General features: G+C 38.5%; 5 protein-coding genes, 2 long non-coding RNA genes and 1 other non-coding gene across 26 annotated transcripts in view; 5 read left to right on the top strand and 3 right to left on the bottom strand.

Annotated features, from left to right (window-relative positions):
* Positions 1 to 239: 239 nt before the first annotated feature.
* Positions 240 to 9,394, top strand: LOC107262963. Its single transcript, XR_003058251.1, has 3 exons — positions 240 to 852; positions 7,564 to 7,887; positions 9,294 to 9,394. It is a non-coding gene; the product is annotated as an uncharacterized LOC107262963 (long non-coding RNA).
* Positions 744 to 3,371, bottom strand: LOC107262961 (1,5-anhydro-D-fructose reductase-like). Of its 5 annotated transcripts, none has more exons than XM_015729709.2 (7): positions 3,343 to 3,371; positions 2,333 to 2,456; positions 2,002 to 2,166; positions 1,726 to 1,929; positions 1,535 to 1,651; positions 1,077 to 1,471; positions 744 to 1,001 (listed from the first exon to the last, which is right to left on the bottom strand). In XM_015729709.2, exons 1-7 carry the CDS (start codon positions 3,354 to 3,356, stop codon positions 953 to 955), a joined length of 1,068 nt encoding a protein of 355 aa, XP_015585195.1. In that variant the 5' UTR covers positions 3,357 to 3,371; the 3' UTR covers positions 744 to 952. The 5 variants fall into 5 exon arrangements, with proteins under 5 accessions (XP_015585195.1, XP_024935911.1, XP_015585198.1 ...); XM_025080143.1 differs by having other exon boundaries at positions 2,333 to 2,437; positions 3,343 to 3,361; XM_015729712.1 differs by lacking the exon at positions 3,343 to 3,371 and adding an exon at positions 3,041 to 3,090.
* On the top strand, positions 2,915 to 3,762 carry LOC107262962. Its single transcript, XR_001536580.2, has 2 exons — positions 2,915 to 3,307; positions 3,382 to 3,762. It is a non-coding gene; the product is annotated as an uncharacterized LOC107262962 (long non-coding RNA).
* Positions 3,768 to 8,693, bottom strand: LOC107262958 (cyclin-dependent kinase-like 4). 5 transcript variants are annotated; one of them, XM_015729704.1, is made up of 7 exons: positions 7,562 to 7,778; positions 6,886 to 7,015; positions 6,001 to 6,190; positions 4,844 to 5,191; positions 4,485 to 4,751; positions 4,236 to 4,394; positions 3,768 to 4,112 (listed from the first exon to the last, which is right to left on the bottom strand). In XM_015729704.1, the coding sequence occupies exons 2-7, from the start codon at positions 6,933 to 6,935 to the stop codon at positions 3,972 to 3,974; spliced, it is 1,155 nt and encodes a 384-aa protein (XP_015585190.1). In that variant the 5' UTR covers positions 6,936 to 7,015; positions 7,562 to 7,778; the 3' UTR covers positions 3,768 to 3,971. The 5 variants fall into 5 exon arrangements, with proteins under 5 accessions (XP_015585190.1, XP_015585188.1, XP_015585189.1 ...); XM_015729702.2 differs by lacking the exon at positions 7,562 to 7,778 and adding an exon at positions 6,540 to 6,808 and having other exon boundaries at positions 6,886 to 7,020; XM_015729703.2 differs by lacking the exons at positions 6,886 to 7,015; positions 7,562 to 7,778 and adding an exon at positions 8,452 to 8,693.
* LOC107262957 (ankyrin repeat domain-containing protein 11) lies at positions 8,829 to 17,984 on the bottom strand. Of its 7 annotated transcripts, none has more exons than XM_015729698.2 (12): positions 17,729 to 17,959; positions 15,187 to 15,431; positions 14,743 to 15,077; positions 13,862 to 14,138; positions 13,553 to 13,801; positions 13,063 to 13,487; positions 10,289 to 12,975; positions 9,887 to 10,222; positions 9,735 to 9,811; positions 9,467 to 9,654; positions 9,320 to 9,406; positions 8,829 to 9,249 (listed from the first exon to the last, which is right to left on the bottom strand). In XM_015729698.2, exons 2-12 carry the CDS (start codon positions 15,390 to 15,392, stop codon positions 9,245 to 9,247), a joined length of 4,872 nt encoding a protein of 1,623 aa, XP_015585184.1. In that variant the 5' UTR covers positions 15,393 to 15,431; positions 17,729 to 17,959; the 3' UTR covers positions 8,829 to 9,244. The 7 variants fall into 7 exon arrangements, 6 of the variants coding, with proteins under 6 accessions (XP_015585184.1, XP_015585186.1, XP_015585185.1 ...); XM_015729700.2 differs by having other exon boundaries at positions 9,320 to 9,393; positions 9,496 to 9,654; positions 17,729 to 17,953; XM_015729699.2 differs by having other exon boundaries at positions 9,500 to 9,654; positions 17,729 to 17,952.
* Positions 17,985 to 18,165: 181 nt separating this feature from the next.
* Trnac-gca lies at positions 18,166 to 18,237 on the top strand. The gene has a single exon. It is a non-coding gene; the product is annotated as a tRNA-Cys (tRNA).
* A 357-nt stretch (positions 18,238 to 18,594) lies between these two features.
* On the top strand, positions 18,595 to 20,712 carry LOC107262805 (protein YIF1B-B). 4 transcript variants are annotated; one of them, XM_025080332.1, is made up of 5 exons: positions 18,601 to 18,937; positions 19,034 to 19,067; positions 19,284 to 19,396; positions 19,464 to 19,796; positions 19,887 to 20,712. In XM_025080332.1, the coding sequence occupies exons 4-5, from the start codon at positions 19,464 to 19,466 to the stop codon at positions 20,430 to 20,432; spliced, it is 879 nt and encodes a 292-aa protein (XP_024936100.1). In that variant the 5' UTR covers positions 18,601 to 18,937; positions 19,034 to 19,067; positions 19,284 to 19,396; the 3' UTR covers positions 20,433 to 20,712. The 4 variants fall into 4 exon arrangements, with proteins under 4 accessions (XP_015584842.1, XP_015584843.1, XP_024936100.1 ...); XM_025080333.1 differs by having other exon boundaries at positions 19,299 to 19,396; XM_015729356.2 differs by lacking the exon at positions 19,034 to 19,067 and having other exon boundaries at positions 18,595 to 18,937.
* A 529-nt stretch (positions 20,713 to 21,241) lies between these two features.
* Positions 21,242 to 22,794, top strand: part of LOC107262945 (phosphofurin acidic cluster sorting protein 2) — a 23,784-nt gene continuing 22,231 nt past the window's right edge. For both annotated transcript variants that reach the window (XM_015729663.2, XM_015729665.2), the window contains exon 1: positions 21,242 to 21,469. In XM_015729663.2, the coding sequence (XP_015585149.1) occupies positions 21,366 to 21,469 (104 nt within the window). In that variant the 5' untranslated portion in view covers positions 21,242 to 21,365. The remainder of the gene's footprint in view (positions 21,470 to 22,794) is intronic.

Genomic DNA, 22,794 nt, shown 5'->3' on the forward strand with positions numbered 1-22,794 from the left:
TGCACTCCGAGTGCTTATTTTACTTAAGAGTCCAGCAACTCCGATAAACTAGGCATTTTAACTGTTTTAGGTTTTTTCATAGAATAATCAGTGGCGCAATAGCGGCGCCTACGGAATGCAAAGGGTTACGAATTTAGCCTCAAGTAAGGAACTATTTTCTTATATATCTGAAAACTTAATTGAAAACGGCATTAAAATTTTCATCACACATAAATTATATTTCCCTTTATTAGCTAAATTAAAACAGGTAGTCATTCGTGCAATATGTTTTTATTATACACTCAGAAAAATGTGTTGGTTCAATAAAATAAGTCTAGCATCCTCTCGAATATTTCTCCCAGTCAGTAAGTTGATACATCATTGTGGACTTCCCTATCAATTTATTCTAAAACAAGATTTCTTGACCCCGTTAACGTGTTTTCTTTAGAAACTGCTTATTGAATCTGCATTCAATAATCTGCATTCAGATTTTTGACATCTGATTAAAATTTATATGAAAAAAATGTAAAACAGTACAGCACCGAGTATCTTTGTTAATTGGCTGGTGAGAATATGTTCATGATAAAAGTTCTAGCTTTCATTTTCTTATAACTATTTATTATATATAATGTCTCTTTCAATAGAGGCTGAATTTTTTGTTACAGAAGAGGATAAGAAGATGCTGGATTAAGAAACAACTGCAGTGGCAATTCGCTATTGGCTCTCAGGTCTTTGAGTACGATTCGTCAATAATTTTGTCCAGCAAAAGTATCCGGAGTGCTTTATTTACAAAGTGATACACAAAAAATGGTTTACAAACGTAAACCGCAATTTCACATGCAGCGCGAAATGTTCTAGAAACTTTCACAAAAGGTAGGACTAGCTTTTATGTCTGCATGCTGCAAGAAAGTTACATGAGGTTTATAGTGTTAACACGTAATAAGTTTATTACACGAAGCGACATTGGATTTATCTATTGCGTCAATTCGCTCTTAAATGGATAATGAGGATGATTCTCGACCCTACAAATAGAAAATATTTAGTCAATGCCTTGAAACAATTAAGGTGGCGTAAAACAGTTACAGGCTTCAGCTTACCCTTTGAAGAATAGGAAATTGAAAATGCGACCTGCGGCTCCACGATCCAAAGCATCCATTTGCTTTAGTTCTTCGTTGGACAATTCAAAATCATATATGGCCGCGTTGGACTTGATTCTATTTGGTGAGGAACTTTTTGGAATGACAATAATGCCTTGCTGAACTAAGTGTCGCAGTAGAACTTGAGCAGTTGTTTTCTTATGGGCCTCAGCAATTTTTTGCACTACCGGGTGACCGAGTAGATTCGGAAACTTGTCAGTGCTGTAATTGTACTTTGCTTGGAAATGCGCCTTGGCACCTGGTGAACCCAGAGGACTGTATGCCGTCACTGCGATTCTATGCTTTTTGCAAAATTCACATAGTGCTTTTTGCTGGTGATAAGCATGCAATTCTACCTGTGAATGAAATCCCACGTAATAAGGAGCTACCAGCTTCTGAATGAAAGTTAAAATAGTTACCTGTAAGTTGCTTGGCTTTATTTCTGAATTATTTATTATCTTAAGAATTTGATCCTCGTTAAAGTTACTCAGACCAATCGACCTGGCCCGTCCACTTTTCACCTGCTTCTCCATTTCCTATGAGCAAAAAGAATTATTAGTTCAATACTAAAAATACATAAATAATTTCTTACATTATATTCATTACAGACCTTCCATACAGCGACAGGATCTGTATTTAGGTCTAGTACGTAACTTCCGTCTTCGCAGATAACCGGTGCGTCGGCATTTTCTTCTTTAACGAATGCAAAGGGCATATGCACCAAGTACATATCGACATAATCCAATCCAAGTTTTTGCAAAGAGAGCTTCATAAACTTTTCCACGTCAGCAGGTCTATTACCATAATGCGGTAGCTAGACAGACAAGTCAAATTAAATAAAAAAAAGGTTTCTAAATAAAACAACCAAAGCGATCGCAATGGTTACCTTCGTCGTGATGAATAATTCTTCCCGTTTGCCGCCGTTTTCAAACCATTTTTTTAGACTCTTACCAATAGCATCCTCATTATTGTAATTGAAAGCTGTATCAATGTGCTTGTACCCACTGTCCAAAGCCGTTCCTACAGCCGTTTCAATTTCTTCTGGTTTCGCCTGGAAAAACGAAAATAGAATATTCAGATAACATTGACAACAAGATAAGTACAAGGAAATGAAAGTTTCATAGATATTATAATGATTTTTTTATCTTCCAGATCAATGTGTAATTGTATTCTGGATCTCTATAGTATTACAATTAGTTAGGATACTGTTAAATCACCTGCCATGTGCCTAGACCCACGGTGGGCATGTCATATCCTGATGACAGCCGTATCGCCTGCATCGCTAGTCCTCTGGTGTATTGCAGCGCGGCGAATAGACAGAGCTTCGAGCCGGAAATTACGCTTGAATATATTACACAACTCTGTTATTTTTAGTAACCCCCCTGCTGCTAAGACATTTGCGAAAATCTATCTTTATTTTTAAACATTGCTAGGCCACGTGCACCAACTAAAGTCACCAAGGTTTCATTACCACTCTTAGCATAGAACTATAACACAGAATCCTTGCTTTTAGTGAACACGAAAAGGACTTAGGATATGATTTTGTAAAATCTGACAGTGCGACGCAATGAAATTGAAGAAAATTAAAATACACTGACTAATGATGTAATTTTTGTATGTCAATGGGATGAATTGTCTAAAGGTGTTTAAGGATTGAATTACCGGCTGTAGACTTGCTTTCTGGTATCACTGTTATCAGAAAAACTGTCGGGCTTGGTGTAAAGTATCCGTATACAAGATCTTTGATAATTATTTGTTAAATCGTACGGACTATTCTGGATAATTGCGAGATGTGGGAAACAGAAGAAGAGACGTTAAGGATTGCTTGAATGCTGAGAACAATATCTATGTGACAACTATTCGACGATCAATAACTGGCACGACTTTACGAAAAGTTCACGTTTGTATATTGTTAAGACTCTCACTTTCTGCGGATTGATTTTCTCTGGAATTTTCTAGATTTTCGTACACGCGCTTGGGGAAGTTGTGTCTATATAGTATTTTCAAAGAATGAAATACTAGTTCGAGCAGTTATTCTTAGATGGGGGTATTCCTCGAATCGTATTTAATTCCTAACCTTACTATTTGTATTGCTATTTGCCATCAAGAATTACAGGCTAGTAGAAGTGATTTCTGATTATATATTTGGAAAGATATTTTTCACAGAGAGGAAAGATATTTTTCATACGTCGGTGAGTGATAACTTTTTATTAATTCAATGACATACCTGTTATATAGCATTTTTATATTTTGTACTTTACTGCAGGAGGTGAACTTTTCCTGATCAATCTAGAACAAACATTAAACTAGTAGTAGATTAGATTTGATATCATACTTGCGAATAGAAAGTAATTTGCAAACATGTCAGGAACCTCTCCAAAGCAAACATTATTTAAAACATTTTTGCCTGCGTTTGTCATGGTTCCAGTTTTAATGGCATTCCATTTAGCCTGGTATAAAATGCAATACAATGATGCATTAATTTCTCCGGAGGAGAGAAATAGAATAAAAGCATTTAAGTTTCTTGACAAGTACAAATTTTTAATAGGTGAGGATAGCACAACAGACGTTGAGAAAACTGAATAAATATTGGTTATTATTTGAGTGATGTAAAATTTTATTTGTAATAAATAGTTGTAAAAGTAAACTATGTTAATTTTGTATAAACTTTATTTAACCACATTTGTAAATACAGTCATGTTGAAAAAATAAAAACTGTAAAGAAACAAAATTGCTTGAAACTCTGAAAGTGCTTCTGTTAAAAATCAACATTATCTGTAACAATCATGATTGTGAATTAATACACATTTCAAAGCACTAAGTATATATTACAATTATGTATGAGGCTCACACCCCTCATATCGTGGGTAAATGATCAAAATCCTGCTGATGATGTAGCGATGAACTTCGTGGTCGAGTTTCGTTTTGATTATGACTGTGAATAACACCAGCAACTTTTGGAAGTTGGGGTAGCACCATTTGATTGTAGTTTGTATTCTGAAATGCATATCGGTAGCACTGAAAATATTTGTATTCGAACTCTCATGCTTTATTTATAGTAAAATAAATTGCAATAATTGTTTATATGACATACTATATTGTTGAATTTCACAAACTCACTCTGGATCGGTCACGATATTTCCTAAGCTTTTCAAACTCCTCTAGTTCACCTTCAGGCATTTTGTAATAAAAGTTCTCAAAGTAAATATGTTGCAGAAGTTGATCGCAGGTCCACCTCAATTCAGGATCCTTATCCAAACACTTTTTCAAAAAGTCAATCTACAAGTCAAATCCGTCCATTACCTTTGTATACACTCAACAAAATATTCAGACAATGTAATAAAAATATTTTTTTTCATACAAGCTCACCTGTACAGGAGTATTACTTCGGTTTGGTATAGCATCTTCAAGAGGAGTAAGAGTCTGTGGTGTAGGCAAGGTAACCCCAGCAAAAAATTCATTCTGCTGAAAAATCATCATGTGCCGTGGTAAAAGGTCACCCAAAGTTCTTCTTATTAGATACAGTTGATCGACATCAGACTTTCCTGGCCACAAAGCTTCTCCACGAATCAATTCAGCAAACACGCAACCAATAGCCCAAACGTCCACTGGTGTTCCATACTGAGTATCTCCTACCTATAGAGTAAAATGAAGAATAAAGTATTTAAAGGATCTCAAATAGTTTAATTTTACAGTTTCATAATAATCAAAAACTAAAATATACCCACCAGTAACTCTGGCGCCCTATACCATCTGGTGGCAACATATTCAGTATAATTTTCACCAGGACTAAGCATTCTAGCGAAACCAAAATCACAGAGCTTGACAACACCATCAGCAGTAATAAGAATATTCTCAGGCTTGACATCCCTATGCACGCATCCTAGTCTATGACAGTAAGCAACACCCTGAAGAATCTGCCAGGTGAGTTGCCTTATCGTTATCTCAGGACAGCCATTTGGATACTTTTCCATTTCATTGAGCAAGGTGTGTTCGCAGTACTCAAAGACAAGATGCAACTTCCTCTTGCGCCTGAAGACTTCCAGAAGGTTTACCAAGTTTGGATGCTTAAGATTCTGCAAGAAGAAACAACCAACAACATAGAAAAATTGATTATGAGTTTAAAAGTATCCTGCCATTCCTGTTTCCAACATTCGTATTCTTCATCAACTTAGGTATATTTCCATTCGACCTTAAGAACATGGTGGTACCAATGTGCAAAATGTTTCATGCATATTTATAAATACTAGTCACCTTATATGCTGCCAGCTACACCTACGCATCTAGTTCAGGCAAGAACCTATCATTTCAAAGGACTTCTATGACAAGAGTTATTAATAGCAACACTGACTTTGTATTCATGAAGGAAAATCCTTGAAATGAAATGTCAGAGGATCACACAATAGAAATCCTTCGCCAACCCCCTCTTCATTTTTCGTGCATACATCCCCTAACAAGTTCCTGATTACTTGGATAAGACCACGAGGGAACGTTAAGGCCAGAACACGCCAAGATATTGACCGCTACGTTATTGACCAGTGGCCATTTCTACACTAAGCGTACGCCGTCGGTTTGCATGTCCACATACAATATTACACGTTATCTGTGTGTACTTATCAGGATGTCTTTTTAAAACAGCTCGCTCTAGAAACTCTAACCTGCGGTGAAGATCTGCATCATGATAGAGAAGCGACCTGACATCCCTATAGTTACACCAGGAACATCTAAGATCTCATGCGAAATACGGCGACCTAAGGTCATTCACTCTCGAAGTGACCACAACCCCTACGCGCCGAGCACTTAAATTCGATCGCACAAGGGGTTGTATAGAACATTCTGCTATGGCTATCTCGAATTATTTTATACAATTTTAATTAAGACTTACCTTTAATAGACGAATTTCCCGAAGCGCTATTTTCCGGATCAGCGGATCATCTTCTGTCTGTTGAAATTTCTTGACAGCCACTAAGCGACCCGTTTGTCGATCTCTGCATTGAAAAACTACCCCGTAACTACCCTCGCCTAGACGTCCCAATCTCTCGTATCGTTCCATGGCCTTGCTGGGCGCCCGTGACCTGTAAATATAAAATAAATTATTAAAGACAATAAAAGCCAGTATAAATTGTGATATGTGATACCAGAGGGAAGATACGATACTTGGCTAAAAGAATTTTATAAACTTGTCAATATAAAGAGTAGTAACTATTTTTTTTAATTAGCTTATGACACGTAATTATCACTAATCGATCCTCGCAATTGATCGGTTTACTTAAAGTTCACGTCGCATTGACCGATTTTTGTTTATCTTCCCCCTTATCATTCTCTTGCTATCAGACGATAAACGTCGATTGTTAGTTTCAAATTTATTTCAGACTCCATTCGCTCTTTAGCAATTTAGAATATCTTTTTTATATGTTAACGCACTTCTTGTATTTGGCCAGGCACGGCAATGTGAACTGTTGCGCAAAGAGCATGCTACCACGGCGAAGGCCAGGGGCCCAACTGTTTCTCTTAGCAGACAATAACCAAGGGTCAAGCTCCCCTGCTAGTTTGATTTTCCTCGCGGATGGTCCGCACGTGCGCACTTCTACTCTTGGTGAACCGATCCCAATATAGGTTTCAGTCATTGTTTCTTTGTTTTATGTAAATTCGACAGTACACTTGAGGTTTGCGACAGTTCCGGTTGTGCCAGACTATTTGAAAGTAATATAGAACATACTATAGCCCAAATTATGTGAATAAAGAAATTAGACGACCTTGAAAATCTTACCAGAGAAAAAGACGCTGTCTGTAATTCGCGTATCTCATATCGTTGAACATTTTTATGTCGCCCCATTCGTTTTAACATTTATTACAAAAAAAAAGTACAGATAAAACTTTCAAAAATTCGCGACGCACCCCTAGAACAATACTTAAATTGACTTTACATTGTTAACCTGTAAAAATACTAAAATTCTTTTTAAAAAAATGTCACGTTACAAAAGTGTCAAATACATTCATTTGACAAGGGTCAGATCGATTTTTATATGTAATCGATAAATGATCACCGATTCGCTGATGTTTTTTTTTTGGGGAATTTTGTATTTTTTTCATTATCAATACACGAAATTTCAGATAGCACGGAGACGTTTACAGGACACTGAAGATATTTATTAATCTTTACAGTCGTCTATCAAGTGTTAGAAAGATAATTAAGAAATTTCTTATGTCATCAGCCAAGATGTGTCATTCCAGAAAAATCTCTATAAGATGTTTAAAACACTAAATTTTAAAGTCTTAAGGACCACTGAAGACAGGTGTCCGGTGGAATTCTTCTAGTGGTATCTGTGACGTACTTATTTTCGAACAAAGACAAATATGGCTGACTGTTACTCTTTAGCAGTAAAACTATATGACGTTTACTTATTAAATAATATATTCCATGAGTAATATTCATATTTACTTACAGGAGCCCGAAAATGGCGTTCATCGGAATCCCTGAACAAGACACCTTTGTCCAAGCACATACCGAGTGATACTAATGTACGTGGTTCTTTCTGGCAGCTTTGACGCTTTTTATAAACTTCTTGATTATTGACAATCAATAGTTTTCGCTATAACACCAGGACTCAGACCCTGACCACGAAGAGTGACGTCATTTAAAACGCCCGATAAAGGAACGGACGTTTTCCAGTGGAAATAATGAAAGTCAATTTTGGTTCACACAAAGAAATTTCCTACTCCGACGATGCTTATCTTTAATAAATTGCAGGAGAGACATTTTACGTCGTAGGTTTGTCCATTTATTATGCTTTTTTTATTCTAACATCGCATTTGGACGTATGTATGACGTTCTTGCCTATCTCGTAGCGTCAGACTCGAAATAAATGCAAGAATCGTATTTCTATTACGTAGGGAAAAGCTAGCGTGTAACTTTGTGATATTTTAACACGTTTCCACAACTTCGAAAATTAACCTTGACATTCGAACTACCTTTTGCTATACGTAATTCGAAAAGACGTCATTATTACCATAGCATTTCTAGGTTAAACGTTTTGTTTACGTAACCTAATAAGTATTTTCAATATTACCGAAGAATGGTTAATCAAAGAAAATAATTTCTGTAGTCCAGAATAAATTGTCAATACCTAAAATAATGTTCAAAATCTATATCGTACAACTATAATACTTACTACTTTTTACTATAATACTCGCACATAAAATACTTTGGTAAAATGACACTCCTTTGTTTCCAAAAAAAAAAATAGATACACAGTGGAAAATAAAAGATTGTTTAATTCAAGCCACGTTGAAATAATGAAAAGGAAATAATAAAAGAACTAGAATAATATCTTACCTTCTTGGCAACAAGGGTAATGTACTACCAAACAGCCAAAGCTTTCTGTCTTGGAACCATTTGTCCATACGAAGGCTTCTTTATTCTAACGCAATGCCTAGATTGGAGTAGTACAGACACATTGGCGGATTTATTCTTACCGATACTCGATTAATTAATAGGAATACTTCCGCCCGCTTGGACATCATTATACAAGCTGCAAAAGCTGTTGCACGACTAATCCGTTCGAGTTTTGTTTGATCGTGTCGAAGGGACGCGTCATCATAGTCAAGCGCGTCACAGCTGATCGATATTTCTATGAACTAACGTATTTCGCATAGTTACATCTAGCTAGAGAGATGGAGCAGAAAAATCATAGGGATTTTTATTCCGTTCAATTTTTTTGTCACTTGAATTATTTTATTATACACTTTACGTACACAAGCTATACACAATGGTCCCTGCCTCTATACACAATAACAATTACTATATTGATTTGATACACTTATCTTTTCATTTTCTACGCGATTCATAACCTATATGAATTTTCGAACATGTTTCTACGTGTGAACGTCATTCAGGAAGAATGTAATTTTTCACTGGCTTCTTAATTGTGGCAGTTTTTAAAAATTCTTTTTCATTAATAATATCTTTTTAGACACTCTTTGTATTTCTCTGTGCGTCTTGCAGCGGTTTTGGCTTTTCCACGTCCTGCGTGTCACCGTGTACAGTAAAGGTCACGAAGTATCTTTTACTGCGGTCCAATCTTTCGGCTGGTAGAGCGATTATCTGTTTTTCTTCTCCGTGGCTGACCTCAACCTTCATAAGAATATGTGATGAGGATAATATATTTTTTGTTATAGGATTATATTGGGTCTTGATGAATTACCGTCATTTGACCTTTTCCACGACCTTCGATCTTTGGCAAGAGACTTTCGGTTCGTTCTGGAATCCCTCCACCAACTGGAATTACAATCTATTATCACATTGCGTATGTGTCATTAAGTCGATCATTATCTAAGTAACTTGGTTTTACTTGATTTGTTGTCTGTAAATGATTTTGACCTACGATAGGTGTAAACTGGTACTGATGTGTAGGCACTGGTTGCGTGATGACATCGATGCGTTTTTTGAGTACATTGCTTAGCTTCTGTGCACCATTCAGGTGTTGCTGGACGTTTCTGAAGTCTTCTTAGTTGTTCGTATAAAAATGCTTCAAAGTGTCTAAAAAGTAAGTAATAATAATTATAGATTGGAATAATGTTGGAAAGAGTTAATTAAATATTTCCTAATTTAATAATAACCTGAATGTCAAGGGTTGATCATATTTAGCAACTCCCAGAGCTGGTCCAGCAGTTCCAGCTCTGTGGAAAGCTTCGACCTTTGGTGAAAAAAAGATTTTTTAAATAAATACCTTGTTTGATTCAGGAAAAGAAACTTAGGGGAAAAATTTTACCTGTCTCTTCACTAAAACTTGTTCGTTAGCTCGACCGTGACGTATCTGAAGTCTCTTGAGTTCCATTAATTGAAAAAATATTTTTCTCTCCAAGTGATAACGTCGCAGACTTATTTGAACGTCTCTTGTAATTGTCTCCATACGTAATGCTTGTTGTTTTTCTGTATTTGGATAACACTTGATTGTTCTTTTTGGTATTCTTGATATTCTAGGACTTGGTTCTATGCCACTGTCCCTGCCGCCGCTGTCCCTACGCTGTTTCGTCCTGGGTCTGGCTCTTCGAAGTTCTTGAGGACTTTGTGCTCTTAACAAACGAGGTCTTGGTCTTGGGTGAACCTTGAAATGTTTTTTTTGGATTGATAAATTAATAAAAATTATTTAATTCTCTTTGTATGATTTTACCTGGGGAAGTGATTCCATATCGGAAGTCCTGGACTGACCAGGACCAGTTCTTGGAGTATCATCTTCACTGGTACTTGGCAGAACCCTCATCACACCTAGACTGTTGTCTTCTTCCGGTTCGGTATCCTGTTCTATGTCTTCTCCAATCGCTTCACGGATTTCCTTCTCAATTTCCTCATCTTCTTCATCCTCTTCCCATTCAGGACTTTCTATTACTGCTACGATAGCGCTTCTATCAGGGGAACAATCCTCTGAACTTTCTATTAGACTCTTTTTTGATCTTGCAGAGTCTGATCGGCCCTTGCCTGTGGATGGTCTAGAACATCTGGGCATCTTTGAACGTGGGGAACTCGTACTCTTTCTTTCGGATGAACTATCATCTATGAATCGAAATGCTTCTGTTTCTGAAAGTGGAATTTTACTTATTTCAAGATCTTCTTCGTCGTCCATACTCTTTTCTGGATGCAGCTCTGATTTTTGTAAATTTTCTAAACTCTTTGGAAGGTCCACCCTGTTCGCTTCTCCGTAATTAGTCTCAGCTTTTTTAATTGATGATTTTGTACTTTTTGGAGGTTGATCAAAATTCTCAAGGTCAGTATCTTTTTCTTCATGTTGCTTTTCTTCAGCTTTTGAAGATTCTAATGACTTTTCTATTACTCTAGACACCTCTTCTTCAGGATTCTTTAATGATGCTTCAAGGGTACTTTTATCTGGGGAATCCTTCTTCGTGGATTCTATGGATCTGCTTCTTGATTCAGAAAGAGACTCTCTCTCGGAAGAACCCATTGTTCTACTGCCAGGAGAATCTATTTTCTTTTTTATTTCTTTCCTTCTCTTCTGTTCACCTTTTGATTGAGTCTTCCCTTTCTTCTTTCCCGTATCTATTACTTTAGTCTTATTGTTCATTTCAGTACCTTCACTTCGTTCCTGGGAAGAGGATTTCGGAGGTGACCCAGACTTTTTACTATCCGGTGAAGACTTATCCTTGGCAGTACTAGGTCTACTCTTTGATGCTGAAGATTTCTTGCTCTTTGTAACTGTCTTCAATTTATCTTCCTTTCCTGATGAATGTGCCAGAGCACCTTCAGAACTCTTCGCAGAAGATTCCTCTCCAGAAGGGGCTTTATCCTTGACACGACTCGTTCTCTCATCGTTCACTGAAGTTTCCTGGGAATTTTCTGCTTCTGCACTCTTCTCGGATTCTCTTTCCTGGCTGGTCTTCTCTTCTGGGCTCTTTGAAGATTCAGGTGAGACACTTCCTTCTTCCTCCTCAACTTTCTCACTGGATCCTTCCTTCTCTGTTTTTGATGAACTGTTAGATTGAGCTCCTAGTCGAGAATATCCTTTCTGAGAATCTTCAGAAGGAGTCTCTGACTCCGGAGTCTCTGTCTTGGTCTCCTTATCTTTCGCAGTGACTACGTCATCTACTTCAGCAGTAACGACGTCCTCATCACCGCCACCCTCTGATGTCCTACCGCTTTTACCCTGAGTCTCATCCTCGTCCTGTGCAGCCTGTTGACGCAATTCTTCGACGCTTTTCTTGAAATCGGCTGCCTTGATCACAAGAGCAGATTGCATCTCATCAGCCTTCTCCAGGATATGGTCCATCTTGGTCTTAGCTGAAGACGTCCTGCCCCTAGTGGATGATCCCGGACGTGCTGATCGAGGTCTCATTCTTTTAACGGGTTCAGCATTTTCATGATCATCCTCCAATTCTATTTTCTCTTTCGCCAAGGATGTCGGAGTATCCGGAGTCTGATCCTTGTGGACGAGGGCTGTCACCGTCACCCTCTCGACAGTTTCCTGGGAAGTACTGTCAGTCGCGTCACGTTGATAGTGAACGTTATGCTGCAAGGATACAGGACTCTCATCAGCCTCTTTCCGAATGCTGGATCCTTCTTCAACATTCTTTACAGGCTCTTCCGCATCCTTAGATTTTGTTAACTCCATAGATTCTTTTTTCGTGGAAACTCCTGATACCGATACATTTACAGCAGCTTGATCAGAATTATCTTCTACATGAGATTTATCACCTCCAATCTTCTTATCCTGTTCCTTCGACTTACCACGTGAACTTTTTCTTCGTGCTTTTGCACAGTTCACTCTTTCCTTCTCCTCACGTGGTGTTTTTGACTTCCTACCGGAAATTACTTTCTCCGATTTTTTCTCTATTGATTTCTTCACAACGACAACTTCTAAGCTATCATCGCTGACACTCCCAAGATGATCATCACTCTTCTGATCATCTTCGTTATCTGTATCCTTCCTAATTCGCCTGTCGCTTCTACGTCGATGATTAATTCTGGCTGATCTGTCCAGGTCAGAAAAGCTAGTAGACTCGCTTGAGGATTCGCTGTATTCATGTTTATGCTTTCTTAATTTTCCTCTTGTGCTTCTTTTCCTTTTTCTCTTTTCCCCAACGTCACTCTCGTATCTAGCTGATTCACTGCGCGTCCTCCTCTCACGATCCTTCCTCGTCTTAGACAAGCGAATCTCTTCCTCGCTGAAGCTTCTGCTGTCCCTACGATCCTTCTTGAGACTTCCTCTTCTCCTCGTTCTCTTCTCTATCCATCGTTCCTCGTAATACAGTTCGGGTTCTCGAAAACCCCTACGTCTTCTACCTGAACTGGGACTCTCGCTCTCGCTACTCGACCCAGCTCTCTTTACTTTTAATTTAGCAGCAAACACTGAAAAACGTACAGAAGTTCCACCGTGTTGTTATTCTACAAATGGAGAATCTTATTTCATTAAAAATCACAGCCAACCTGTCATACCTTTATTAGAAGCCATTCTGTGCGTTCTCAGCTGCTGAGCAGTGGTACCACCGTGCATTTGAATCAACTTGGCACAGTCTCTGTGACCACGGTAAAGCGCGGCGTCCAAGGCTGTCATCAGGTTACCTTTGCTAGTACGAAGAACAGCATTTATCCTGGCGCCGTTATCCAGCAGGACTTTGCAAGCATCCAAGTGGCCGTGTAAAGCGGCAACGTGAAGCGGAGTCCTGCCATCGTGAGTAGCTACATCCAGAGTACTAGGTCTCTTCCTGGCCAACCATTTAATTAACTCTATTCTACCGGATGTTACAGCCTCGTGAGCCACTCCAGTACCCCTGACAGTTCTAGCGTGTAAGGATCCTCCGTGTTGCGCAAGTATCTTCAGCGTCTCCAGCTGACCCTTGGCGGCCGCACACAATGCGGGTCTAGACCAAAAGAACAGGCGATCAGACCTCATAAACTAATTTAAATATTCCCCCAGGTAACTCACGTTCTCCCTTTACGATCCTGTCTATTAGGGTCGGCGCCTAGTCTCAATAAAAGTGCAGTGGCTTCGGCATGACCCAGGGTCGATGCATAATGAAGCGCCGAGCAACCATTATCATCAACGTGATCCGGTTGGGAACCACAGAGGTTGACCAAGGCTTCCACGCATCTAGCATGTCCTCTGGATGCAGCACAGTGAAGTGCAGTCAGACCATCCTTGTCGGATGCACCAGCCGCAGCCGAGCCACCAGCCCTGCGTATAGCACCAGGAACATTTTCAAAATATTTCACAACCTCAGTAGACTCCCTTTACCTAGCCAAAGCAAGGACGGCTTCGACACTTCCTGCACTGGCTGCCCAGAGGATTGGCTGTCTTCCGTCCTCGTCCTTGGCATTGACATCGGCGCCAAATTCCAACAAAGTCTGCAGGACCTTGAGGCCCAATTTCTTCGGCACGGACAACTCAGCCGTGGCTGCTGCACCGCAGCATTGTGCCGCATAATGAAGCGGCGACCCACCTCGATGATCAGGAGTCGAAGGCCGCGCACCAGCTGCCAGGACTAGTCGAACGCACTCGGCTTCTCCGCAGACTGACAATAAGATACAGAAACTATAAGATAAGAATGCGCATTCATATTTTTTTTTTCTTTACTTATCCAAATGATCGGTAGACATTTTTTTGCTGCAAGGATATTCACTGTTGCACTTTATTTGTTTTTTTCTTCATATCGTGCTCCTTCCTGCGAGATAGAATCGAGTTGCGTCATGTTGCAGACTCAGTGAACGAGTCGAAGGACTATTACTCTTCGCTCGTTTAAATAAAGCAAGGACGCCTATGGTCAATCTCAGCAGATTATCTCAAGACTAGCGTGAGGCCCAGATCGACCTGAACTACGTAACCGCACGCGACCCACTGACCTTACTTGACCAAGCTGCCCATTGGCTTAGCCTCCTTTCTCGAGAGATCTACCAATCCGATAACAGTGTTACCATCCTACGAGAATCCTGTTCCTTAGAGCCAGTTATTTCCATAAAATTTTATCCATGTACCAGAAACTCATGTACAATTATAGACTAAGTACGATTTTTGAGTCATCTTTTAAAATGCTTCGAAGAAACTGAAGTCTGCATGAGTGAAGGTCTAATGGTATTATGTTTAATGTATGTATGTATGTATTATTATTAATTTTGTACCCGTAGCCCAGTGAAGTACACTGTGTCCTTCCAAGTCTTTGGCATTGACGTCTGCACCATTGGCCAATAGTACAGCAACGAGCTGAGTGTCCCCAGCAATGACTGCCAAATGCAAAGGTGTGTGACCCTCTGCATCAGGAGCATTGACCAGTTCCGGTGCCGCCGTAGCCACGGCACCGCCAGTTCCGGCATCCATACAGTAATGCAAAGCGTTCCTCAGGGTTCTGTCTCTGAATCCAATGGTCTCGCTTTGTTCCCTTAACAGTCTTAATACTCGTATTCTGTCTGCCTGTTGGCAGGCGTGCATCAGGGGTGTCGCACCTATTGGTAAGACTCTAAGGAATTTATGAAAAAAGAATAAAATTAATTTTTTTATTTTTTCCAGCTTCATTTTCAGGCTGATGCATTTTTATTTCAATCGAGAGAATACCCCCATTTTGGTACCTGTATGGCCTTTCCTGGTGGTGATCTTGCGCTCTTGGTATGTAAGATGTTCCTCGTGTCCAGGATGAGCCAGGATTCTTTGGTATCTGACTACGACTTGGTACTGGGGTCAAAGGTGGTAATGATACGTCTGCTGTTCTTTCTTGTTTTCTTACTTGGACTCTCTCGGGCTGTTTCTGTGGAATCGGTGGAGTCTTAGTGTCCATACCCGATTTTACCACCGATTTTTTCTAGATCGGCTCCATCTATAAAGACAAGTGAAATCTTTGACTGATATTTATTTAAATTACAGATTTTAGTTTGAACGTCCAAGGGGTATCCGATACTACTCACTTCCTAAAAGCTCGACCATTCTTACAATTAATTAGGACAGAAGTTCATTATCGTTAGATCAATTAGGGTCGCAACCCTTAAAACAGTGACCTCGTTCTTAAATCAAGGAAATTGGGCACGGTCTCGGATGTGAATCTGTTAAGATCTTCAAAAGCCAAACTGTGGGGCTGAGAATGAGTTGGGTGACCACGTGGTGAATTGACCTGGTCACTCGGTACCATAGAAACCGTCCACCACAACACCCGATGCCGATAAAGAATTCTAATAGCGAATCTCACGACAAGGTCGCCACGTGTCCAATTTTTATGTTACACCTGGACGGGTGACGTGCGTGCTTGGATCAAAAGTCTATTTGTCTCCTTAGACAGTAGGAGAGCAGAAAAAAGCAAGGGCATCGCTGGACGGGACCTTGAAAAATTAGGACAATTTTCAAGGACTCGACGAGTCGAGTTCTCAATCGATTTCTACAGGTCAATATAATATTAATGAATCTGTATGAATTTTTTATATTAATTTCCATAAGACAAATGGTATTCGATTGTCTGATACCATTATTACGAAACCTGTCTTTACTTTAGCAGTGAAAGGGTTGATAATGATAATAGTACGTGGGGAATTCACCAGCTAAAAATATTCACCCAGGGTGTTGAGGTGGTTGCGGATCGACTGGAGACACCCCGTTGTATTATTTCATTTTATTGGAGAAGTCCCCCCGGAGAGACTACTTTAATATGGACGCAGGGGTCTTCTTCTACCAAGTGGAACAGTGCTATATGCTTCTTAAGCAGCAACGTCTACGTTCTTAGACTCAGCTGCCTGTCAGCTCTCACGCTATGTCTAAAGCTCTCGCTAAAGGTCTATTTACGAACCCTTTTACACTTCGCAGCCTTTATTATTGCTTAGTTTATAATCTCGCCATTTTGTGCTGCTACATAATCCATTCATCGGACAGCACGCGGATTGATGTTTAAAAAACATTTGGTCGTTCAATCAAATATTTGATAATTTAATAAAATCATTTAAACTATTTCATTGACGATTTTATAGTGAAAATTATAAGAATTTATTACAATTTTAATAAATTTCTCTTTAATAATTCATATTATTGTTAGCTTTTTATTCTTATGCGAAATTCGATTAGAATTTTTTTATTTCAAGGTATTCCGGAGGAGAATCATAAACCAGACTTAATTCAGCATTCATCACGTGGACGGTCGAAGTTGTCAGTGAAAAAATGACTCAAGTCCATGTACCGGAGTAAATGTGGAAAACACCCGAGCCAAGTACTAACTACTCACACATATCGATTTCTCTTATGATAATAAGGAAAGCTAGTGCCAATACTTATGCGAGCACTGTCACGCCTACGTTTTTACACTCTCATATACGTTTCTTCAGCTTTTCTGTTTTCAGTCTTGACTATTCTAGTGCGCTTTCTGATTCTACTAAATCGTTTGGAGTCTCGTTTGTCTGATACAAATCTTGTAAAACGCGGGATATTCAATTTTCAAAATTATTCATTCTATACAGAAACTGGCAAGAGCAGATCAAAGTAAAATGAGTTTTTTTTTAAGTTTTAATTAAACTTTTTTTAGGTAATTCAGTTTTAATTGTATAGGGTCTTGGATTTTATTTTTATTAAAAATTAAGCATATATTGTCTTACGGAATAAGTGTTATATACATGAAAAGCGATTTCATCCACATAAGAAAGTTTATTCCTAGAAAGTTATCACGTATAGACATATAACATGCACCACGTGCTCGTGTTCCAACAGCTCTATGACTGGAAATCGTTATTCCATCAAATAAACCGGTACGCTCGTCTACTAGGAACGTAGGTCGTTAATGATTCATCAACCCGTTTAATATTTCGCGTGAAAATCTTCCATGCCAAGTTCGATTACGTCGTAATAGGTAAAATCGCTGCAGAATTCGATTTTCCCATTTGGTCGGTTTTGCCGTGGTGAACTGATTGATATCCGCAGAAAATTTCCCGTTGGAATAAACCGCCAATAAAAAGTCTGGTTACTCGTTTGAAAATAAACAAATAAAATTTAAATTTAACTAATCGAACGTTAGCGACGTTTTAAAAAAAAATGTCATTGGAGTTTGGTCCATTTATACATAGCGTGTGTACAGTTAATTTTTTTTTACAATAAATAAATTATTCACTACTTGTGCTACGGTGCAGTCGAGAGGAATCTTACTTCTTCGAATGTTTTAGGGACTTCCCCGTTTTTCGCCATTTCCATAACGAACGGTGTCCTGCTTCTGTGATGATCTTGAGGCTTTCGAAGAGTACCGCCACACGAAACTCCAATCTCTCAGAGGGTGAAACGCTCCTTATGAGGGTGGGACGCGCACTGGCGTCCTTCTGTTAGCGTGGCGTATAAATGTAAGGGTTGCTTAGATACCATCGTTTCAGTAACGTATCTAGCTATGGTACCGTTACTTTTTTTTTACTTTTCAAGCGGTTAAACTTGATGAATTAAAACGGGATCTCTGAATATTTAGTTATTCGATAATAATATTATTAAAATAGTAATTAAGCTTTTGGATTGTCGTTTTATATTATTGTTTTGGTTAGTATCAATTATTTCATTACTACGTGTGAAATTCACAATGCTATTCAATTCTTACAAGTGGGGGTATAGCTCAGTGGTAGAGCATTCGACTGCAGATCGAGAGGTCCCCGGTTCAAACCCGGGTGCCCCCTCAACTTCATTTTTGCAATTGTTTACAACAAATAATAATAAAAATAAATAAATTTTCTCGAGACTTAACTTCACTTATAGATATCACAAATATTTAAACTGATAAAGCTAATAGAATTGTTATTAATGTCAAATTTATTTTGAATCTTGTCTAATTAGACTGTGATAATAAATCTTTTTTTTACACACTAAGCTAAATTATCAGCTATTTGTTCTTTATTATATATTATTACGTAATTAGTCAATATTTAAAATCGTAATTAAGTTAAGGAATTATACAACTTTTAAGTTGATTATTTATGGCGCAACTCAAGAAAGTGTTGTACAGACGGTTTGATATGTCAGAAGTAAATTATGATTTTGCTCAATGTGAGAATTATCATTTGAGTTCATCATCCTTGTATTTATCTGGTTTATTAAAATCTATGGATATGGAAATGTCAGTAGGCCAGTACCAAGTGTCAAAATGATCAGTCGAAAAAGCGACAAGATGACTAGGAGCTTCCGCTATGTATGACGAGACATGGCGACGTGTGGCTCGAATTGTTTTCGGTCTTTCCTGTAGTAAATAATCAGGGTTTATACTCATCAAAAACATATTGTAAATATCTTCGATTAAGCATTAGGCTAAGCAGGAATAAAGTTTCAGCACAATAGTCTCAAGCGGCAAAATGAATTACAATCATTCTGGTGCACGAAGAGGTAAGTTCGGTATTTGGTTACAGATGGTGATTCATTTTTTTTTTTAAACGATTTTGGTCGTCAATTAAATGTTTAAAATATATTTCTTTTATTAAGGACTATAGGATAGGATGAATTCTGACGTTGGATAGTAATTATATTACAAATTTTTCAGACAGTACTATGTTTATTAATATCTTGTAAACTATTGGATGGTGAGGTTAACTTTGGGTTTTATATATCAAGTGAATGGATATCAAAGGACGATATTTAGAGGAAAATGTCGTTCTTTGAAAATAGATACATTAATTTTATGTAGAACAGGTTATCATTAGTTGATTTTTAATCTTTGCATATCGATGGCAAGGCGAATTACTTACAGGAAAGCCAAAAAGGATATTGGATCCGTCAGCTGGTCTTTCTGCGCCAGCTTCATCGTCACCACAAAGTCCATATGTGTATAATCAACAAGTTGGATCGGTAAATATTTCTTTTTATATGTAACGTAATGATGAAAATATTGCTTTACTTTATACTGAATTTGTAGATGCCTATGAATAGTGGCCCACCACCAGAATATGGTTTTAATATGCCTGAGCAAACCCCACCATCGTATGGCTTTAGCACAGCACCTATGCCTGGATATAATCCCAATGATACTCGTACAGAAGGATTTACTACACCACAGTTTGCCACGCAGCTATTAGCAGAACCAATGGTCACAAATATGGCAGTGCAGTACGGCAATGCTCTAGTTGGTTCGGGGAAGCAGCAGTTGGAAAAGTATGTGCCTGTAACAGCATTGAAATATTACTTTGCTGTTGACACGGATTATGTCATCGCGAAATTATCTCTTCTGTTCTTTCCATTCACACAAAGAGTGAGTACTGTATCAGAATTATTTCTGTTTGATTAATCACTATTATATAATAACTTTGATATGCTAAATACCCTTTATTATATTAAACAGGACTGGTCAGTGAAATATGAGCAGGATGGTCCATTGCAACCACGCTACGAAAGGAATGCTCCTGATTTATACATTCCAACAATGGCATTCTTGACATACGTTGTAATAGCTGGTTTAGCTCTTGGAACACAGGAACGTTTCACTCCGGAGCAGCTAGGTATCTTGGCTAGTTCTGCACTGGCTTGGGGTATCATAGAATTAATTGTTCATACTATAACGCTTTACGTGATGAATTTAGACACAAGTCTGCGGACCCTCGATCTGTTAGCTTACTGTGGTTACAAGTACGTAGGTGTGAACATTGCAGTGTTCTTATCACTAATATTTCAACAGTTGGGCTACTACGTTGTCTTATTGTACTTCAGCATATCCCTAGCATTCTTTCTAATACGGTCACTAAAATTGAGAGTCATTCCAGAAGGTCATAGTTCGTATACAGCTTCTGGAAACAAGAGAAGGCTCTACTTTATTCTTTTCATTGCTAGCATTCAACCATTATTAATGTGGTGGCTATCTTTCCATTTGATTCCCTCCAAAGCTACTTAGGATACCAAAGGCGTGCTTAAAAGGAAGATCAAAGCCTGCGTGTATTTATGTGACAATGAATATCTCCCATGCATTTTTATAATAAAAAAAAAAAAAGAAATTCCCCATAAGCCTACACGTACGCAATTTTTCTATAAAAGTTATGCTCCTGCGTTAAATTAATTTACTACTAGAGTTTGTTTATTGCTAAGAAGTACCATAACTGCTGGTTACATTCTAAGGAGTATACAAACATCTGTATGTAATATGAATAAGTATCAATAGAAAATAATGAAAATCATTTGTGTATATTCTTCAAGTATATTTTTCTTCATTATTCAAACAAACATGACACAATTTAAAAGACAAGTATGACATCGTACAGCACAACAAATATAGAGTGACCTAAATTATTGTTTATGACTTCCATCATTCAACCTATTATATCTACTACAGATGTTAAGATGTTCAGCAAATCCTTCTTTTCATACATATACGATACCTGAATAGACTGAACACGTCCCTTTATTCTGTGCCGCGTGATTTTGATATGTAGGACATAAATCTATATATATCATTTCAATTCGTAAACCCGACCTGTTGATCTTGACGACACCCCCGCTTGTGTGACGCCATATCCCATAAGATGTCCAGTCATTCAATGAGACCCCATCAGTCAATAATGTCACTGCGAACGTTTTGAGGTAATGATATAAATGTACCAAAGTATCCCGCAAAAGTTGAATCTCAATCAACACTACAGGTCTGACATTTTATCGGAGGGGTTAAACGAGCTACCAATATTCTTCCAAAGATGTCGTCAGCGTCGTCTAAGCGGCCGTCATTAAGCCATTCCGATGGGGCGCTGCAAGCGAGTATCAGAAAATCAGTTAGCCGTAAGCCGCGGTGAAGTGAAGGTGTATTGTGTGTTATTGTGGGCCGAGAGGCCGAAAAATGGCGGAGCGGACGAAGGCGACGGCCGCGGCCACCCGGCCCGTTCCCATGAAGCTCTTTGCCACCTGGGAAGTCGACCGGACCCCTCCCAACTGTATACCCAGGTAAACAATCACAGAGCTTCTTAATGATTCCTACCAGATAATCTCATTGAAGAATTCAACGTCCTAGGAAGTCGTGTCCCGCGCTCTTGGACGCCAGCGCGTTGGCGGGCATTCACACGCCCTTTTTTTATAATCGCCCGCGTTTTTAATCTCCAATACTCCGTGCAGAGGACACTCACCAACCCCTCGAACTCCTCTCACCTCCGACAACCTTTTCTTTGTCTCGTTACTTTACTCTTCCATACTTTTCTCTCACCTACCGCTAAACTCGACATCCACCACGTAGTTGTTCCTAACTAACGGATGCTAGCTGTCAATTCGACGTGACAGATCTCGGCGTGAACTCCCCTGTTATATATATATATATACACACACACTCATAATATGCATCCTGACAGTTTCCTCGTTGCCTAGGACCTAATTTTTCTGCATTCTGCACTTACTGCCTGCTTAACGAACGATCCACGAGTGTTTTTATTTATCCACTGACTTTCATACAATCATTGTACGATACTGCGATGTCTGACGTAAAAGTAATAATAAAATGTAGAAAAAAAATTGAACTCTGATAATCAATTTCTTTTTCGTTGACTTAGAGTTGATTCCAGGTTAGCCGTATAAAAATTTGTCTCTGAGTTCTCATGTAGATTTTTTTAACGTGAATCTGTCTCACTCTTATCAGTCTGATCGATTGAATGCCGATTTCGTCAACCTGCAATTCCAGGGTTAGCCGAATTTCAATGATTAATTACTGGCGCGATCGATTCGTGGATTCTTTATTTAATGATTACTGCTATCTTAACGATCCTGATAGCATAATCTTTTAATGTATTCAGTTGCACAGTCGATAATCGTTGACACTGGAGAATTGTTAGATAATTTATTTCATAAATGGGAAGCTCTGTCCTGGTATTTTTAAATCAAATAACAGTATTAAATTGACCAATGTGTGTTTTTTTTCCGTATTTTCAATGTCTACATAGCAGCCATGTATAAAGTCAATTTTCAATTGTCATTTACTGCATATTCGAATGTTAAAAGTCCAATTGTACCTGAAATAGGTATTGATTGCCGCGAATAAAACTTAACTCAACGTCTTTGGACAAAATTAATCGTCTTGCACGTTTTTTTATTTGTATTATTCTTATTCTCTCTCCAGCCTCGTTAATGCGCAAAAGCCCAGTCTCGAATCAATTCGTACGCAGCAACGTCGTGAATGGTCTGAAGCGATACTAATCGTCACCCAGGATTAATAACAGAGAGTAGATTCAGGTATAATGTCCTAATTGTAAAATTATTACAATTTTTATTCCCCCCCCCCCCCC

The sequence above is a fragment of the Cephus cinctus genome, unplaced genomic scaffold, assembly GCF_000341935.2.
Source record: "Cephus cinctus unplaced genomic scaffold, Ccin1 Ccin1_scaffold0129, whole genome shotgun sequence".
Taxonomy (NCBI): domain Eukaryota; kingdom Metazoa; phylum Arthropoda; class Insecta; order Hymenoptera; family Cephidae; genus Cephus; species Cephus cinctus.

Bases quoted from the DNA above. Each gene is read 5' to 3' on its own strand.
- LOC107262957 (XM_015729696.2), bottom strand. From the start codon at position 15,392: ATGGACACTAAGACTCCACCGATTCCACAGAAACAGCCCGAGAGAGTC. The intron at 15,078-15,186 runs GTACCAAAATGG...TAAATTCCTTAG, and splicing joins CACCAGGAAAGGCCATACAG to AGTCTTACCAATAGGTGCGA. The intron at 13,802-13,861 runs GTAAAGGGAGTC...TGCTATACGCAG, and splicing joins GCCGTCCTTGCTTTGGCTAG to GGCTGGTGGCTCGGCTGCGG.
- LOC107262805 (XM_015729356.2), top strand. From the start codon at position 18,907: ATGAATTACAATCATTCTGGTGCACGAAGAG. The intron at 18,938-19,283 runs GTAAGTTCGGTA...ATCGATGGCAAG, and splicing joins TCATTCTGGTGCACGAAGAG to GCGAATTACTTACAGGAAAG. The intron at 19,397-19,463 runs GTAAATATTTCT...CTGAATTTGTAG, and splicing joins ATAATCAACAAGTTGGATCG to ATGCCTATGAATAGTGGCCC.
- LOC107262958 (XM_015729702.2), bottom strand. From the start codon at position 6,742: ATGACTGAAACCTATATTGGGATCGGTTCACCAAGAGTAGAAGTGCGC. The intron at 4,752-4,843 runs GTGGGTATATTT...TTTACTCTATAG, and splicing joins ATAGGGCGCCAGAGTTACTG to GTAGGAGATACTCAGTATGG. The intron at 4,113-4,235 runs GTGAGTTTGTGA...TATGCATTTCAG, and splicing joins AATATCGTGACCGATCCAGA to AATACAAACTACAATCAAAT.
- LOC107262961 (XM_015729709.2), bottom strand. The intron at 2,167-2,332 runs GTGATTTAACAG...TCGTTTTTCCAG, and splicing joins TGGGTCTAGGCACATGGCAG to GCGAAACCAGAAGAAATTGA. The intron at 1,930-2,001 runs GTAACCATTGCG...TTGTCTGTCTAG, and splicing joins AATTATTCATCACGACGAAG to CTACCGCATTATGGTAATAG.